This window comes from Pleurodeles waltl, chromosome 7 (assembly GCF_031143425.1).
Source record: "Pleurodeles waltl isolate 20211129_DDA chromosome 7, aPleWal1.hap1.20221129, whole genome shotgun sequence".
Classification (NCBI taxonomy): Eukaryota; Metazoa; Chordata; class Amphibia; order Caudata; family Salamandridae; genus Pleurodeles; species Pleurodeles waltl.
In genome coordinates, this window is record NC_090446.1 from 415701964 (window position 1) to 415720727 (window position 18764).

An 18764-nucleotide genomic window follows, 5' to 3' on the forward strand; every position below is an offset into this window, starting at 1 on the left:
ACCCCCAAATAAGCCACTAGTCCAACCACCCTAACATATACACATTTCACGGCGGCAGGACTTCTGAGAGATGTAGAAGCTCAGTCCCATCCACTTCCCATATCTTGCAGCCAGTCAACTACTCTTGGATTAAAGGGGACAACCACCAAATGGCAATCCTTCCCTTTGAAAGCACTAATCCCAAAAGGGAAAATATCCTACTAAGCTTTCTTTTCTTTCAAGCCGGGACCAGCCCCAGCAGACACTGTCTAACCTTCCTGGGAATAGACCATCCCATAGGTGCATGGAAACTCAACTTGTACGCCTCTGGTGCCTCTAGCACGACCACAACCCAAAGGCCTGCGCAGATTGCTGCACCATGAACCTGAAGGCTTTGAGGGAGCGATACCTCAAGTTCCTGGCTGCTCGTTGTGCGACACCACGACGATTGAGGTCCTGATATAGAGGATGTTCCTGGGAGCAGTCGCAGAGTCTGAGATCTTTGTTGCACTCTAAGTTGTCAGGCCACTTCAGTAAGTTATACCACCACGAGAAGAAGAAATGGAAGAGGTTTTCTGCTTCACCCCATCCGTTGGCTTACAGGAAGAGGCAGTGTTCACATTCAAAATCTGGCTCTGCTGTAGAGCCAGCGCCTCCCAGAGTGTCCGGGAGCCTGAAAGACCCAGTCCCAGTTAAGAGTTCTGTGAGGCCATGTGCCTCATATTTGGGTAGCTCATTCCATCCAGAGTGCCTTCAGGCCCAAGGGTTTAGCACCCTCTGGTTCTGCACTGGCTGCTCCGGCCCTGGTGCCAGTCAGGCCCCTGTGATCCATTCCTGGATCTGAGCCAATGGCAGTCATGTCATCTCAACCTTCTCTGGTGCCGGTCCTTATGTTGATTCTCCTGGCACCTATCAGTGGTTCCACCCCCATTCCAGTCACAAACTCCTATATGGAACCAGAGGGGCGTCACCCAATGCCGACTAGAGCCATGCCTTCCAGGTCAGAGCCTGAGCTCTATTCTTATGGACTAGGACTTGGAGAGGAGTGGGAGAGGTTGCTGGACTCTGAAGAATACCAGCCGTATGACACACACTACTGGTCAGAGAATCTGGGGATACCAGTGGACTGAACACTTCTCCATATGCTGTCATGCTTTCACTTCTACTGTGGCTACAGAGGCGGGAGCGTCCTTCGCAATGGTGATGAGGAGGGTGGCCAAGGTCCTAGACCTCAGCCTACCTTCAGCAGCAGCAGGATGAATGTCTTGACAGAATTCCCTTCAGCCGGAGTTGTCCTCCTCAGAACCACTTCCACCTTTTAATGAGGCCCTTACGGATGTCCTCCTTACAACCTGGGCCAAGTCCAGCACCTGGGACTCCCTTGAAGACGATTGCCTGCTACCACCGCCCACTGCTGCGGACCCAAACTTCCTTTCACAACATCCCACCCCAGAGAGCTTGGTGGTCCAAACTTCCACTTCCCATGTAAATCCTGGCGCATTGCCAACCACACCACCAGGTCAAGTATCCAAGAGACTGGACATCCTAAGGGAGAGGATGTTCTCTTCCACCAGCCTGGCACTGTGGACTGTGAGCACTGCATGCCTTTTGGGCTGCTAATCCCATGCTCTGTGGGATATAGTTGCACAGGTGCAGACAATGATCCCGGAGGAGGCCCGGGTTGTACTCTCCCAGGTTGTTGCCAACAGGAAGGATGCAGCTAAGTTCACAATTTGGTGTGGGCTAGACACAGCCGTTTAACTGGGCAAAGCAGTTTTTACAGTACATTGGGATCTTGCTAACCAGGACACCAGGGTCAGTGTTCTCTCCCCTGAATTTAATTGGTAAGCAACTTTTACACCTCCCAATTGGCATACTGGTGCACCCATGTAAGTCCCTAGTATATGTTTCTTAAGTACCGAGGGTGTGGCGCACCAGGGGTCCCCCGTGGGCTGCAGCATGTACTCTGCAACCCATGGGGGCCCATGCAAGCTGTGACTACAGGCCTGCCATTGCAGTCAGTGTGAAATGGGGCATGCACCTTTCACCCCAGATATAAGGTTTACCTTAAAGCACAGTTGCTGCACTATGACCATCTAAGTCACCTCTAAGGTAGGCCCTTAAGCCTAAGGGTAGGGTGCATGGTTCTCATTGTGAGTGCACCCGTGCATGAGCAGAGGTGCCCCTGCAAACCCCAAACTCAAAGTGCGGGGGAGCCATCTTAACATACGTAGCGAACACTGGTTTACACGAAATGTCCAACTACATAATGGCTTCACAGAACCTTGAAATGTTCGGTGTCAGACATGTTGAAATCATGCAACTACACAGATTCCAGTGCGAGATGCATGCGCTCGTGTACTCTGACTTGCAGGGTCAGCATGCCAACTCATGCTGCTGCCGACCACAGACACTGTTCTGCCCTCCTGCTGCTGAGCCTAACTCGGTCAGTGGAAGGCAGAACAAGGGATTTCCTTTACAGGATTGGTGTGACCACCTCTCCTTTAGAGATAGGTGTCACTGGTGTTGGGGTGCCTCTGAGCACCACCAGACTGCTTTGACAGGTACATTTGGTGCCCTCATTGCATAACCTGGCTCCCGCTCTGGTGCAAACCACACAAAGGACAGGGGAGTGCCCACCCCCTTGCTCAGCTCCTCCCCTAGGGAGGTGCACAGAGCTCTGCCAGGTGGCCACTTGATTCTGCCATCTTGGAAATAAGATTAGCAGAGGCCCATGGGAGCATTTGACTGGTTAGTCCAGCTGGGTGTTGTCCCTGACATCCCCCCCATAGGTGGGTCACTGCAGAAAGTGTCCAACCCCCTTCCTGGGTTACTTAAGGGCTCCCCTGAGGGTAGAACCCTAGACTTGTCTGCAAGACTTCAAGATCCATCTGCAAGACACTTCTGCAACTTGGCCACTGGAACCGCTGCTGGTCTTTGCTGGAGCTAAGAACAAGTAGGAGGGCCCCCACTGCAACTTTGTTTCCAAGTTCTGGATGACTTAGGCAATCTCATGACTGTGCATCTTCCAGGGTCACAAGGCTCTGCCTGCACTTAGGAAAGCAAGAAGGAATCTCCCTTGGAGTGACGGAGTCACTCCCCTGCATCCGCAGGCACCTCAACTACCAGTTTGTGGATCCTGCTGGCCCAAGGACCTTTCAAGGCTCTACAACACAAGTGGTGGTTCTGTGGCTCTCCAGAAGTCTGATCCTGTCTTCTTTGCAACTGAGAAGTCTGTGGTCCTCGTTAGATCTGCTTGTGCACCACGTCTCTTTGTTGTTGTAAAGGCTTGTTTGCTCTCCGGTCTGGAGACCTCCTAGCTCCAAGAAGCCCTAGCCTCCAGCACTACACAGCTCCAAGAACCATGTCCTCCCTACATCTCCTGCTATGTGGGCTTCCCTCTTTGCTGTGCTGCTGAGGCCTCCCTTTGACTCCCTGTGGCTGCCCGGAGGGTCCTGCTGTGGGGGCTCCATTGATTCCTGCTGGCAGTCCTGTTTGCTGAGGACTGGCTCTGACTTAACTGCAAATGTAGCGTCTCCTGGACCTTGCTGGTCTCCAAAATTCTGCAACGCTCCATGCAACGCTTTTTTGCATTTGCCATGTCTTGTTGGTCGTCCTGCTGACCAGTGACCCCTCTGCAATTCGACGACTGGTGGGAGACAGCTTGTGGGAGACTCCTAGAATCTTCCTGCTTCGTCTGGACTCCACAGCTGTACTTTTTCGACCACCGTCCTACAGGAAAGCATTTGCCCCCTACACCGCCTGGGTGGTTCCAGAATCCATGCTTGGGTTCCTCTGACCTGGCCTACGGATCGCAACTGGACACCTGATGTCCCCCCATTGACTCAAACGGTAAGTTCAGACACAATTTCACCCCTATGCACATGTGCTCCCCAGTGTAGGCACTCCACTTCTCTGGGCATCCACAGGTGGGGGCACTCTTGAACCCTCCTTGTCCCAACGGGTTTCCTCAGGGTCCTGTGGAGAGGGTCTTAAAACTTGAAAACTCCAACGGTGACTTCCCATGTTATCCTACGGACACTCTCCCGGGGTTACAACTCTGCACACAGGTGCCTGGGGAATTCTGTCTACTTACCTTTGGTGTGTTAGTACTTCCCCAATCCTAAGGGTCTTTGGGTGGTAGTTTGGCTTGGTAGTGATTTTCGCATTCCATTTTTTTACTATATCGTTCCCCACCCTTCCAACACCACCCCCCCCCCCCCCCCCAGAGGCCCATTTTATTTTGTTCTTTTACTTACCTGCTTCTAAGTACATTTTTGTATGTTCATTTCTCCGGTTAGGCGATACACCAAAGTTAGTTTAGTGTTTGTGTTATAATAAATAATAAAAAAAAAAATCTAACACTGGTGTGGTTCTTTCCTGTGGGTACATCACTGACTGCCCTAAGTGGTATTTGCAGCCTTCTGGATAAGCCTTAGCTGCTCTCCACAGCTACCTTTGAGAGCTCTGGTTATCTAGAGCCTCCTACACTATCACTAAGGGTTGTTGGACTCAGTATAGGGTGCCTCACCTATATATGTACACCATATACCGAGCCAGCCCCATACACTTGCCATGCCCAACCCTCCTTTCCTGGCCACGGAAGGGGCTTCTAGCTGCATCTATATCCGCCCAGCCACCACACCATGCACGCTCCACAGCCTCTGCATGGCCAAGGATGCAGTACCCACAGACTCTGTGGGTCGGGCATCCAGTAGTTGGGTCAGTCCACCCCCCCACCACCACCCCCCTTTCCTCCCCTCCCCAGCAGAAGCAGCCTCCAAACCCTCATAATCTGCCCTTTTACCATCATGGGCACCCAGTTGGCTGCAGGATTCAACATCAGCTACCCTGCTGGCAGTCTATAACAAGGTAGTCCCTCCCTTTTGTAGCTCCCCCTCCCCCATGCCACCGACTTGCAAAAGGTTGTCAGAGGATCACCCATACCCTCTATTCCAGAAAATGAGGGCTCTCTTGACCAAGAGAGCGATAGAGAGGGTGCTGATGCCAGAAGTAGGTTGTGGTTGCTATTCCCTCTACTTTCTGGTGCCCAAACAGGAGGGAGTCCTTCGTCCTGTCCTAGTCCTCCACCCTCTCGATTTCTTCCTCAGGAAGGAGAAGTTCAAGATGCTCATGCTAGCTAAAGTCCTGTCTGCTCACCACCTGGGTGACTGACTGAATGGTAGGGTTGGCTTGCAGGACGCATACTTTCATTTCCGATCCTGCCTGCCGACATGGGTTACCTGTGGTTCATGATGGGCCATGAGCACTTTCAGTTTGCTTTGCTTTCCTTTCGCCTTACCAGTGCCCCTCAGGTGTTCACCAAGGTACATGATGATGGTGGTTGCAGCTAATCTGCAGAGATCAGGGGTGCCAGTTTTCCCCTATCTCGACAACTGGGTATTGAAGGTAATCTCTCCCCAGGCTGTCGTCTCCCACCTCCAGACCACAGCAGACCTCCCTCATTCCCTGGGATTTACTTTCAACATGCGGAAATTACACTTGACTCCCTCTCAGACGCTTCCTTTCATAGGAGCTATTCTGGACACAGTAAGGTTTCAGCCTTATCCTCCGAAACAGCGAGTCCAGGATATTCAGTCCATGATACTGATGTGTCAGTCTCTATCCTGAGTTTCGATGAGACTGACTCTGAGGCTACTGGGCCTCATGGCCTTCTTCATCCTGCATATCATTCATCCCTGCTGGCATATGCAGGCTCTGCAGTGGGGCCTGAAGTTCCAGTGGGCACAGCATCAGGGGAATCTCTCTGACATGGTTCAGATCTCGAAAGGAACTGCACAAGATCTGCAGTGGTGGCTAGCGAACTGTGAGTGGGTTAAAGGTAGACCCCTTCTGCATCCAGATGTGACAGTAGTGACAGATGCCCCACTCCTGTGATGGGCGGCCATCATGGAGAGGTGGCGATCAGAAGACTCTGATCTCTGCTGGAATCTGGATTCAACATCAACCTGTTGGAGCTCTGACCACCCCAACTGGCAGTGAAAGCCTTTCTACCATCCATTAAGGGAAGGTTAGTGCAGGTGATCACGGACAACACCACTGCCATATGGTATTGCAACAAACAAGGTGGGATGGGGTCAGGGACCCATTGTCAAGAGGCCTGTGTCTGTAGACATGGCTGGAATGAAATGGCAAATCTCTGGTGGTTCAACATCTTGCGGGCTCTCTGAATGACAGAGCAGACAAACTAAGCCATCTATGCCTCTTTGATGATGAATGGCATTTCTATCCAGAGGGTGGTGCACGGTCTCTTTCAGCAGTTTGAAGAACCTTGGTTAGATCTGTTTGCCACCGCCAAGAAACTGTACCGTCAGCACTTCTGCGCACTGGAGTTTTCAAGGTGGCTCTCGCTCAGATACACTTTTTATCTCAAGTGGATCTCAGGCCTCCCTTATACCTTTCTGCCCATACCACTCCTGCTCAGAGTTCTCAAGAAGATCTGGAATGCACGGGCACAAGGCACCCTTGTGGCTCCGACCTGGCCGCAGAGAGTTTGGCAATCAGAGCTGTTGAGCATGGCCCTCAATCCTCCAATCAGAGTGACCCTTTGGGAGGATGTTCTGACGCAGCAGCAAGGGACTGTCCTCAACCTGAACCTATGAACACTTCGCTTTCTTGTGTAGGGATAGAGCGGTGGCAACTGACAGCTTCTAACCTGCCAACCTTATCTCGGCACCCAGGCATCCCTCCACCAAAACGGTATGCGCCTGCTATTGGGGAAAATTTGTGTCCTGATGCAGAGAAAGACAATTGGATCCCCGTTCTGCCCACCTTTCTCAGATTTTCCTTTCCATCCTTTCTCTTGCCCAGCAGGGCTCTGCTCTGAGCACTCTCAAAGGCTATCTTTCTTCTATTTTTGCAGTTGCCTGACCAACCATCCCTTTTCAAAATCGCTATTGTAAATAGGTTCTCTAAAGATTTGAAGCATTTGTATCCACCATCCCCTTTCATTATACCCGAGTAGTTTCCTTACCAACCCACCTATCCTCCCTCCCCACTGTGTGAATGGATTTGTAGAAACAGGGCTGTTCCCTTTCTGGGCTGTTGTTGTCCACCCTCATGGTCAGCATTCTTAATGGCTCTGCGCTTCTGGCACGGAAAGGTGAGAAAAAACAGACTTCTGCGCACTGGGGTGGCCCCTTTATAGGCACAGCACGTCACTTCTGGGGCTGGTGATGCCACATTGAGACAAATGACACCACCTACTGGTGCGCAGGTGTACTGCTCAGGAAAGAATTTCCAGACCCAGGCTGACACCTGGGGATAATTCTAAGATGAGGAATCTGCAGCTACATATAGTTTCTTCCAGATAGATGTTACTTAAGGTAAGTAACTTGCTCATTATGTTATGAAGTATATCCTTCTGCGGGAGTTACTGTATTGATGGAAGCCATTTTTTTGATGGTCTTCAAGTCGTAAACAAGAACGTTTGGGCAACTGTTCCTCGCAATTAAGTTTGTTTGTCAAGTAGATGTAACGTTTATTTCTGAACAAAAATTAATAATTCTGTTTCTTTTCCACAGGTTTCACAGCTATTGCCAGAAAGATTTGCTGAGCAACTTATTCGGGTTTACTGCAAGAAAAGTGATGAGCCAAGCCTCAATGCTGCAAAGAGGTACTTTGTTCAGTGGTGTATGAATAGAGACTTCACTAAACCACAGGTAAGTCAACCTAGAAAGTCTTCAAGTTGGGGGAGCAAAATAAAAATTGCATTATTAAACATCGTGTCAAGTGATAAACGCATGTGAACCCCGAGACACAGCTTTGAACTTCAAATGCCCACCTCTTTCCCAGATATGATTCAACCCAAACATGCCAGTCAGCATCAACTTTAAAATCTCCTTCCTAAATTAGATTTTATATTTTGTGTTATGTTTTTCTGCTGTCTTTCCTTCACACCTAGCGAGGGAAGACCAGGAAAAGCTGATAAAGAAAGTTGCAAACAATTTACTTTAAAAGATCGTGGGCCCTAAGGACCAACGTGTCTGGATATGCCCTTACTTTTTCCCTTTCCTGCTGAGCACTAATTGTTCTAATTTGGTTCTTCTTTCTCGAAGCTGTTGGTAGAATGTAGGATCAGGTTCTCTAGTCAGTCCAGTGTTTTTAAAATTACGTTGAAGATAGCTCAAGAAACAATAGAATATATTGCAACCCAAAATAGTAAAACTGCTCAGTGATAAAAGTTGAGCAATCTCCAGGTGGAGACATTTGGCCTAGAAACTCAGGCCTCCATTCCACTGCAACTCAGAATGAATGGAAGGAAGGGTGTGGCTTGGCTGGCTATTGGTCTGTTTCCGCTCTGCCTTGTGGCTGCAGCTGGTATCCTGGAGCTCCAACCTGGAGCCCCATGGCCTGCTCGTCTGGTTGGACAGGTGTTAGCATGTCTCAGGGTTAGCTGGGTACAGCGGCGTTGAGACACAGTACATAGGTCAGCCGCATTGATTCATCCATAGCCCACCATTTCCACCCTGCCCATCACCCCCCCAAAAAAGGCTTTGACCTGTGCTGGGGCCTGGACGGTGCCACCTGTAGGTTGGTTGCCGCCGGACCTTCACAGCACTCGGCGATTGAGTGCTTCTGGAGAGATCCGGCACACACCCAGCACAGTGGTGAGAGGGGTGAACTTGGGCCTAGCGGATCATGCGCCTAGCCCTATGTCATGGCGTGTGATGGCCCAGTGGTTGGAGCTTTTAGACTTCTCTTGGAGGGGTGGTGGGGGGGCATTGGCAGGTTGCCTGTTCCCTGAGCATTGCTGTTTTTTCTTGCTTGACTGCTTGGACCTGCAGAAGTTAACCCTTGTGTTCTGGGCTTGCAGTGACTGTGAGAAGGTAGCCTCTTTCTAGCCTTGTTACCCCCACTTTTGGCCTGTTTGTGAGTGTATGTCAGGGTGTTTGTCACTGTTTTCACTGTCTCACTGGGATCCTGATAGCCAGGCCTCAGTGCTCATAGTGAAAACACTATGTTTTCAGTATGTTTGTTATGTGTCACTGGGATCCTGCTGGTCAGGACCCCAGTGCTCATAGGTTTGTGGCCTATATGTATGTGTCACTGGGACCCTGTCACACAGGGCCCCAGTGCTCATAGGTGTGCATGTGTATGTTCCCTGTGTGGTGCCTAACTGTCTCACTGAGGCTCTGCTAACCAGAACCTCAGTGGTTATGCTCTCTCATTACTTTCAAATTGTCACTAACAGGCTAGTGACCAATTTTACCAATTTACATTGGCTTACTGGAACACCCTTATAATTCCCTAGTATATGGTACTGAGGTACCCAGGGTATTGGGGTTCCAGGAGATCCCTATGGGCTGCAGCATTTCTTTTGCCACCCATAGGGAGCTCTGACAATTCTTACACAGGCCTGCCACTGCAGCCTGAGTGAAATAACGTCCACGTTATTTCACAGCCATTTTACACTGCACTTAAGTAACTTATAAGTCACCTATATGTCTAACCTTTACCTGGTAAAGGTTAGGTGCAAAGTTACTTAGTGTGAGGGCACCCTGGCACTAGCCAAGGTGCCCCCACATTGTTCAGAGCCAATTCCCTGAACTTTGTGAGTGCGGGGACACCATTACACGCGTGCACTACATATAGGTCACTACCTATATGTAGCTTCACCATGGTAACTCCGAATATGGCCATGTAACATGTCTATGATCATGGAATTGCCCCCTCTATACCATCCTGGCATAGTTGGCACAATCCCATGATCCCAGTGGTCTGTAGCACAGACCCTGGTACTGCCAAACTGCCCTTCCTGGGGTTTCACTGCAGCTGCTGCTGCTGCCAACCCCTCAGACAGGCAGCTGCCCTCCTGGGGTCCAGCCAGGCCTGGCCCAGGATGGCAGAACAAAGAACTTCCTCTGAGAGAGGGTGTGACACCCTCTCCCTTTGGAAAATGGTGTGAAGGCAGGGGAGGAGTAGCCTCCCCCAGCCTCTGGAAATGCTTTGTTGGGCACAGATGTGCCCAATTCTGCATAAGCCAGTCTACACCGGTTCAGGGACCCCTTAGCCCCTGCTCTGGCGCGAAACTGGACAAAGGAAAGGGGAGTGACCACTCCCCTGACCTGCACCTCCCCTGGGAGGTGTCCAGAGCTCCTCCAGTGTGCTCCAGACCTCTGCCATCTTGGAAACAGAGGTGCTGCTGGCACACTGGACTGCTCTGAGTGGCCAGTGCCACCAGGTGACGTCAGAGACTCCTGCTGATAGGCTCCTTCAGGTGTTAGTAGCCTTTCCTCTCTCCTAGGTAGCCAAACCCTCTTTTCTGGCTATTTAGGGTCTCTGTCTCTGGGGAAACTTTAGATAACGAATGCATGAGCTCAGCCGAGTTCCTCTGCATCTCCCTCTTCACCTTCTGATAAGGAATCGACCGCTGACCGCGCTGGAAGCCTGCAAACCTGCAACATAGTAGCAAAGACGACTACTGCAACTCTGTAACGCTGATCCTGCCGCCTTCTCAACTGTTTTCCTGCTTGTGCATGCTGTGGGGGTAGTCTGCCTCCTCTCTGCACCAGAAGCTCCGAAGAAATCTCCCGTGGGTCGACGGAATCTTCCCCCTGCAACCGCAGGCACCAAAAAGCTGCATTACCGGTCCCTTGGGTCTCCTCTCAGCACGACGAGCGAGGTCCCTCGAATCCAGCGACACCGTCCAAGTGACCCCCACAGTCCAGTGACTCTTCAGCCCAAGTTTGGTGGAGGTAAGTCCTTGCCTCACCTCGCTGGGCTGCATTGCTGGGAACCGCGACTTTGCAGCTACTCCGGCCCCTGTGCACTTCCGGCGGAAATCCTTTGTGCACAGCCAAGCCTGGGTCCACGGCACTCTAACCTGCATTGCACGACTTTCTAAGTTGGTCTCCGGCGACGTGGGACTCCTTTGTGCAACTTCGGCGAGCACCGTTTCACGCATCCTCGTAGTGCCTGTTTCTGGCATTTCTCCGTGTGCTACCTGCTTCAACGAGGGCTCTTTGTCTTGCTCGACGTCCCCTCTCTCTGCAGGTCCAATTTGCGACCTCCTGGTCCCTCCTGGGCCCCAGCAGCGTCCAAAAACGCCAAACGCACGATTTGCGTGTAGCAAGGCTTGTTGGCGTCCATCCGGCGGGAAAACACTTCTGCACGACTCTCCAAGGCGTGGGGGATCCATCCTCCAAAGGGGAAGTCTCTAGCCCTTGTCGTTCCTGCAGTATTCACAGTTCTTCAGCCTAGTAAGAGCTTCTTTGCACCAACCGCTGGCATTTCTTGGGCATCTGCCCATCTCCGAGCTGCTTGTGACTTTTGGACTTGGTCCCCTTGTTCCACAGGTACCCTCAGTCAGGAATCCATCGTTGTTGCATTGCTGATTTGTGTTTTCCTTGCATATTCCCTCTAACACGACTAGTTTGTCCTTAGGGGAACTTTAGTGCACTTTGCACTCACTTTTCAGGGTCTTGGGGAGGGTTATTTTGCTAACTCTCACTATTTTCTAATAGTTCCAGCGACCCTCCACAAGGTCACATAGGTTTGGGGTCCATTCGTGGTTCACATTCCACTTTTGGAGTATATGGTTTGTGTTGCCCCTATCCCTATGTTTCCCCATTGCATCCTATTGTAACTATACATTGTTTGCACTGTTTTCTAAGACTATACTGCATATTTTTGCTATTGTGTATATATATCTTGTGTATATTTCCTATCCTCTCACTGAGGGTACACTCTAAGATACTTTGGCATATTGTCATAAAAATAAAGTACCTTTATTTTTAGTATAACTGTGTATTGTGTTTTCTTATGATATTGTGCATATGACACTAAGTGGTACTGTAGTAGCTTCACACGTCTCCTAGTTCAGCCTAAGCTGCTCTGCTAAGCTACCATTATCTATCAGCCTAAGCTGCTAGACACCCTATACACTAATAAGGGATAACTGGGCCTGGTGCAAGGTGCAAGTACCCCTTGGTACTCACTACAAACCAGTCCAGCCTCCTACAGTGACACCTTTGCATCCTTTACCACCTTTGTCAGCTGCTTGTGCTGCCCCTAACTTGTGGGGTAGGCACGGGCTGAGTGGGGCCGACTGGACCCCCTAGACTTTCATCGCTGGCTTCCGCCCTAGGGGACCCATCCAGGTAGGATAATACCACCTGGACGGACTCAACCTCGTAGTTAAAGGAACTTGGAGGGTGTGCAGAGATAAAGATTATCTGGATAGTGATGGGATCCAATTGTGCTAAAGACAGACTAAAAACACCTAATCAATCACCTGTGTGATAGCTCACCTTTATTGGTGGTGATTGCTCGTGAGATTAAAAAGACGAAGTGGGACGCTTCCAGAGAGTAATGGCTCGAAGAGTCACCTAGTATTTAAATGTCCAACATTTTTCTGCCCACTAAACTCAAGCTCAACCTCAAGGGGAAGACCTCCTGCCTAAGCCGTTCAGGGTTCCTCCACTTGATGTTAGCAAGGAGGAAGAATTCAACCCCCATGGTGATGCACTTTAATTCTTAATTAGTTAGCTTTATATACTCACTGCATATATTCATTGTTGATGCATTGCACATTTTCTGTCTGTCATTGTTTAACTGCTGTGAGTATTTTGGCATTTACACGTGTTTACTACATTCAAGTAAAATGCTCATGTTCACATTTTTGTGTGCTTTTATTTGATATCTGGGAAGCGCCTTGATAAGTTCATTACTAAGACTAAGAGTGCTGCATTCTTTGTCATTGTTTCCTCTTAGTTCAAGGCAGAGCAGCACACATCCCTAAGGTAGGCCCTTGGAAGCCCATAGTGCACGGTGCAGGGTATATAAAGGATGTGTACTTTTACATTTTACGTGCCCTGGTAGTGAAAAACTCCTGAATTCATGTTTTAACTACTGTGAGGCCTACCCCTCTCATAGGATAACATTGGTTTGCCATAATACATTTTATAAGTGCTAACATCTGATTGGTAATAGGTAAATTTTTAATGTTTCGTGTCTGAGAAATTGTGGTTAAAAATAGTCTTTAATGGTAAAGTTGGATTTTAAGTTGCAAGTTTGAAAATGCTGTAGGAGACAAACTCTCTATATAGTGTACAAAAATGATGTGCACTGTGCAGAGACTCCAAACAACCCCACCTCGGTGTCCAGAGGTGTTAAGAAGACCACCTACTGCATTTTTAGTGATAGTTTGTTTGAGCAGTGAGACTGATCTTGGCGATGTGCTAAGCATTTGTTGTACTCACAGTATCAATAAATGTGGACACACTCAAAGGAATAATTGGAGAGTAATTTACAAAAATACTTCAGATTTGTATACAACTTTTAAGACTAAGAATATCAAAATCAATCAAGTAAGTACTAATTAAGTTAGGATTTTTCAATTTTGAACAAAAATAGTATTTTTGTGCGTAATTACGCACCATTGGAATCAATGGGAAAAACTTTAAAAATACACATAAAATCAGGCAATTCTCTCATAAGTGTCACCTTCTATTTTTAGGTCGAGGTCATCGAGCGTCCTGTGGGCCAGCTAGAGAAGTTTGGGCCGTTCCCGGTTCATGTGGGAGCAGTAGCTGAAAGTCTTAGAACTGGTGCAGGAAGGAGAAGGGGACCACTTGGAAACACACTGCACAGGTGGACTTAAAATTAAGTTGGATAGGTCCCCTTGGAGTGTAGAGGTCGCAAGGGGTTCACAGCTGTTTTACTGGTACAGGGAGTGCAGGTAGATCAGTCAAGGGTTGTGTGTCCTAGGGTCCTTGGAGCCAGGTGCAGATCAAATTGAGGATGGGTTGCAGGTCAGCAGGGCCACTTTGGGGGGTAGTTCTTGGGTGTCCTGAAGTCCCTCGACTGGAGCTTGCTTCTGGTCCTCGGAGAGTCCGGAGTAGACTTTTCTTCTAAATGTCCGACATTGGGGTTCCAGTACACCGGGCTACGGCACGTCTCAGCCACTGGTGGTCACAGTGCCATCAAACATGGCACACTCGTAGGGTTTGTCCTCCTGGTCTGTCGGGTGAAATTTGGTCAGGCTGCTTGTCCGGTTCGTTGATCAGTGGCCAGTCAGTTATTTGGACTTCACTGGTTCTTGCCTGCTGGGTGCAAGGAGTGACACCTTCACTCTGGAGGGAGATTCTTGGCAATTTTTGGAAGGTTGGAGGTGCTCTGGAGTTTCTTACAGTCCATCCGATGTCAATTCGAAACCTCAATGGCGATTGTCGAGTCCTAGGTGCAGCAGGCAGAGTTTGGCTTCTTTTTCTTTTTTCAGCAGGACTTCTTTTCTCGAGCCTTGAGTCTTCCTTGTTGCTGGCCTTCTTGCTTCCGTCTAATCTGAACTGCAAGTCTAAGAATGCCCACTAAATACCTTTAGTGGGTGTTGAGAAGTACCTGTTAGTGGCCATTGGGCCACTTACCTAAGGGTAGCTACACACACTATGTGACCACTTCCTGTGGGAAGAGGTCATATCCCTAACCCTGATAGGCTATTTTCTCACCATCCAAGATGGAGGAAAATGAAATTGAGTGGTCACTTCGCCTGCCACACCTAGGGTAGTACAGGCTGGGAGGGGCCACTCCTCCTGCTCTGACTAAGTTTTCCCACTGGTTTCCCTGCTCAAAGTGGGGGAAAAATGTTGGGCGGCCAGCAGAGGTCAGATTTCAAAGAAGGTAGAGTCTTTGAAGCTGACCGACTGGGGGAGGAGGTGTAACACGTCCACCGAGGAAAGGCTTTGTGTTCTGGTTCCTGAGAACAGGGGCTCTCACACCAAGGAATCCAGAATTGTGTCTGGTGGTGGCAGGCTGGTAAAAAAACACAGTCAGCAACCATGACAGAGCTGTTAGGGTTGTGCACGGGGCACCTCTGAGGTGCCCTCTGGGTACATGCTATAATAAATCCAACATTGGCATCAGTGTGGGTTTATTATTCTGAGTTATTTTATACCCAGCAATCCAGTGGTCCCTCAGAGAGGCCATCATATTGCTATGGTTTCCCCGTACACTTGTTATGTCTTAAGGTTTTGTAAAGACACAGTAGGGGCAAATGTTCTCATGCAAACATATGCCCTCACATACATTATGGCACCTTGCCTTAGGGCTGTAAGGCCTGTCAGAGGGGTGATGTACCTATAGTGCACACAGTGTTAGTGGACATAGCACTCTTGGTGAGTACTATGTGGAGTTTACAACTTTTAAATACACACGGTCGTGCAATTGCAATGGCATTCTGCATTAGGCTGGTGTGGGGCTCCTCAGAGTGGCACAATGGGTGCTGCTGCGCTGAGGAGAACCTCTTCAGTACCCATGCCCTATGTACCAGGGGTACCACCTACTAGGGACGTCAAAGGGTGGCTGAAGTGCCAATACTTAGCACAGTTTTGGGGGAAGTGGTCTCACCCTGGGAGCCTGTTTATCAGGGGCCCAGCCCAATTAAAGGTTGAACCCGCATAACTTTCCAGGCAAAAGGTAGGGTGCTAGCCATGCAAAAAGAGGCCCTTCCTCACAAATGCCACTTTTAGTAAGTAGGCATTTTCCAGCCTTAATTCTTTGGTGCCTGCAGCCTGTGCCTCGGTCCCTTGACTGGGCTTAGTTGGCAAATGGAATTTGTTTATTCCTCCCAGACAGCCACAGAACAGGGGGATTAGCTGTGCCTAGATGGGCAATCAACTGGCAGGATGGGGTGGAGCCTGGGCACAACCCCATTTGCAGCTGAATAGGCTGTGCCCTTCTTTCACAAGGAAGACTTGTCACCACTGCATTGTTCGGACAGACACCTTGGAGCCAGTGCAGCGGAGGCAGAAAACTTCAATAACTTCAAAGGGAATTCTCTAGAAAATTCTACTTCAATGAAGGCACCAGGTGTAAAAATGCGGCCCTCACACCACTCTTTAGTACACCTCTGGACCTGTGTATACTACAGAAGAAGGGTTGCTGGTTGCTCTGCTGCCCAGAGGATTGCTACTCTGCTGACTGCTGCCCGCTTCCCTGCATGCTGAGAAGAAAGACAATACCTGCACTCTTTATTCCAGGCGTTAGAAATTGGATTTCTGTTTGGCTAGGGTATGCACCTCAGCCAGGCAGACCCCACCACTCTAGTCAGGGTGAGTAAGTTACACACTATAGATAACCTGTGCTCATCCCTGGTAGCTTGGCACACAGCAGTCAGGCTTATCCCCAGGGGTCATGTGTAAAGCGTTTGCGCAGCACACTCACACTAGTGACACAAAGATTACACCAGAAAATAATCTCCACACAGTATTATACAAAAATATTCCATATATTGTATGTAACATATAGGCCAAAACAAGATAAATCATAAACACTACACATACTACGCCAGTGCTGAGATAATACTCGTTATCCTGGGTAATTCAGGGCAAGAACTAAATATATCGTCACCTCAGTGCATGTCATGACAGTTAGATCAGAAAAACACATGAAGTATGGTAACTGCACATAGGATGATCGCTGACTAAGGAACTTTCTAAGTTCCTGGAAAGTGTGATGATCCTGGTTGGAGATAGGCAGTCGGGCCCCTTCACTATGTGGTGGAGAGAAAAACAGAAGGTTTTCTTGCAGATAGGTTAAAAAAAGAAAGTGCCCCACACTCATGATGCATCTAGGGCTCGTGACCACACTCCTGCCGGACAGTCACCTGGGGCGAAATGAACGGGATGGGTGCTTCCTTCATGTGGATTACAGTAGCCTTGTAGTTGACACGCCGGCTGTCTCCAGTGCAGCACTGGTGAGTCCGGAAAACCAAACTAATTTCTGCTAGAAGGATCCAGCACGCAACCCTTCCCACTTCAATATGGGGCTGAATATTGAGGGTCGTCAGCATAGTTTGACGCACACAGCAACTCACAGGGGGTAGGCGCTGGTGCGTGCACAATCCGGCTCTCGCCATCAGTAGCTGAGAGGATGTTGTATGTAGCAGGCGGGCTCCCTGGGTCACGGTCTCTTCCTCTGGGGCTGCAGCAGGTTGTCCTGATGCAGCTCCAATCCTGGGGAGAAATTACTGGAGTTTGTGGGCTGTTTTTCCCTCGGTCATTGTCACCATACTGGACCCATGTCCCAGATACAGGCGGGTCTGAAGCACAGCGGTATCTTTCACAGGGGAAGTCGACCAGGGCGCGAGAAGGTACCCGTCCTTTGGAGGGAGCACAATGCGCTCTCCCCGGGGCCAGAACATCTGCAGCGCTCACTGTGCCCTTAGTGGTGGCAAGTACAGGATCTCCCACTCCACACAGAGGCACAGGTGGTCCCTATGCGCTTCCTTCTTGGGGAGAGAGTGGATAACAATGCAGCGTTCACCACAGATGGTCAATGAAAGAGAATTCCAGTGCACACCATGTGCTCGGTGCAAGGGATGCAAGGGCGAATCTCAGAATTCCATGGCCAGTGCCGGGGCAGTCAGTAGTTCCAGAAGAACACTTTGGGAGCGCAGAGCAGGGAGTAAACAGGAGGCCAGCCCATACATTCAGATAATGGCAGTTCCTCCTAGCAGTCCCCCAGCTGTGTCAAAATCAGGGTGCAGCTGGCAACAAGTCAACAAACAGAAAAGCCCTCCAGTGAGTCCTTTGGGCCACCCAGTAAAACAGGCAGCAGGGCAACAACAGAGGATCGGTCCAGATGAATCCCTTGTGCAGTGCAGCAGTCCCTCCACCAGAGATTTGTTCTGAGGCCAAAAGAGAGCTCTAAAATCAGGGGGCTACATCCCCTCTACTTATACTCAGAGTGCCAAGCTACTAGAAGGTGGGAGAAGGTTCCAGCCAGATATGACCAGTCCCAAGCATTCCCCTTCTCATGTACCCAGGCTCCAGACATCAGTGGGGGGTAAACGAGCCCTTTGTGTGAGTGCAGGGAAAAGCCTGTTCAGGTGTAAAGTGTACCCCGCCTCCCCCTCTCCCAGCCCAGGAAGGCCATCAGTATGAAGATGTAAACCTGTCACACCTAACCTTCCCAGATGGATTGTTGCCTAGTGAGTATGCATAAGGTGGAGCTGTCACCCTGCCTTAGACGTGGATTGGAGCCATGCTGCAAAACACCAGAGTTATGAGCTCAGAGAAATTCCCACTTTCTAAAAATGGCATTTCTAAAATAGTAACGTAAAATCCACCTATGCCAGTCAGCATGATTTTTCACCATTCCAAACATACCAAACATGCCTACGAAACTCGTTATGGATCAGAAGTTACCACTTTGACATATAGAAGGGTATTTTAATACAATCCTGTGTGAGGAGGAGCAACACTCACAGTAGTGAGAAACTAAACCGGCGGATTCTTTATCACTGTCGGTCTGAACTTGTGACTTTTACCCAGTCTTGCATGACAAGATAACTGCGAGTGCTGCTTTGAGCTTTTAGGTGCTTTACTTACCTGAACTCTCTAAAATTGTGTATCTTGAGTTGTGGGATATTTCACTTTATTACTGGTTGAAGTGCTGCATAAAAACTTTACACATTGCCTGTAAGTAAAGCCTGACTGTGTTTGTCAAGCTACCAGAAGGTTAAGCACAGGTTAATTTGGGGTTTGCTTGTGTTTCACCCTGACAAGAATTGCGGTTGCTGCTTGAGTAGGGTTTCACCTCCCCCTCAACCAGTAACCCAGTTTCCAGCACTATCCATACCTGTTTTAAAAAAAGAGAGCTAATCACTGTAGACCGAAGTGGAACCCTACACTTTAACTGTAACTTTTCTTGAGTTTAAATAGGCACTCTAGTTCTAGATGAAGTCAGAGATAACAGTAGGCAGATATCTTTTGCAGGGTAAAAAAGCATCACTCTGACCCCACTTTGGTTTCGAAACTCTGACT

The 18764-nt window shown here is 49.3% G+C and overlaps 1 protein-coding gene across 1 annotated transcript in view; it reads left to right on the forward strand.

The window, feature by feature from the left end:
* SAMHD1 (SAM and HD domain containing deoxynucleoside triphosphate triphosphohydrolase 1) overlaps window positions 1-18764 on the forward strand; it is a 1157401-nt gene that overhangs the window by 1030685 nt on the left and 107952 nt on the right. Inside the window, exon 17 of the mRNA XM_069243902.1 lies at window positions 7524-7661. Within this exon, the coding sequence (XP_069100003.1) occupies window positions 7524-7661 (138 nt within the window). The remainder of the gene's footprint in view (window positions 1-7523; window positions 7662-18764) is intronic.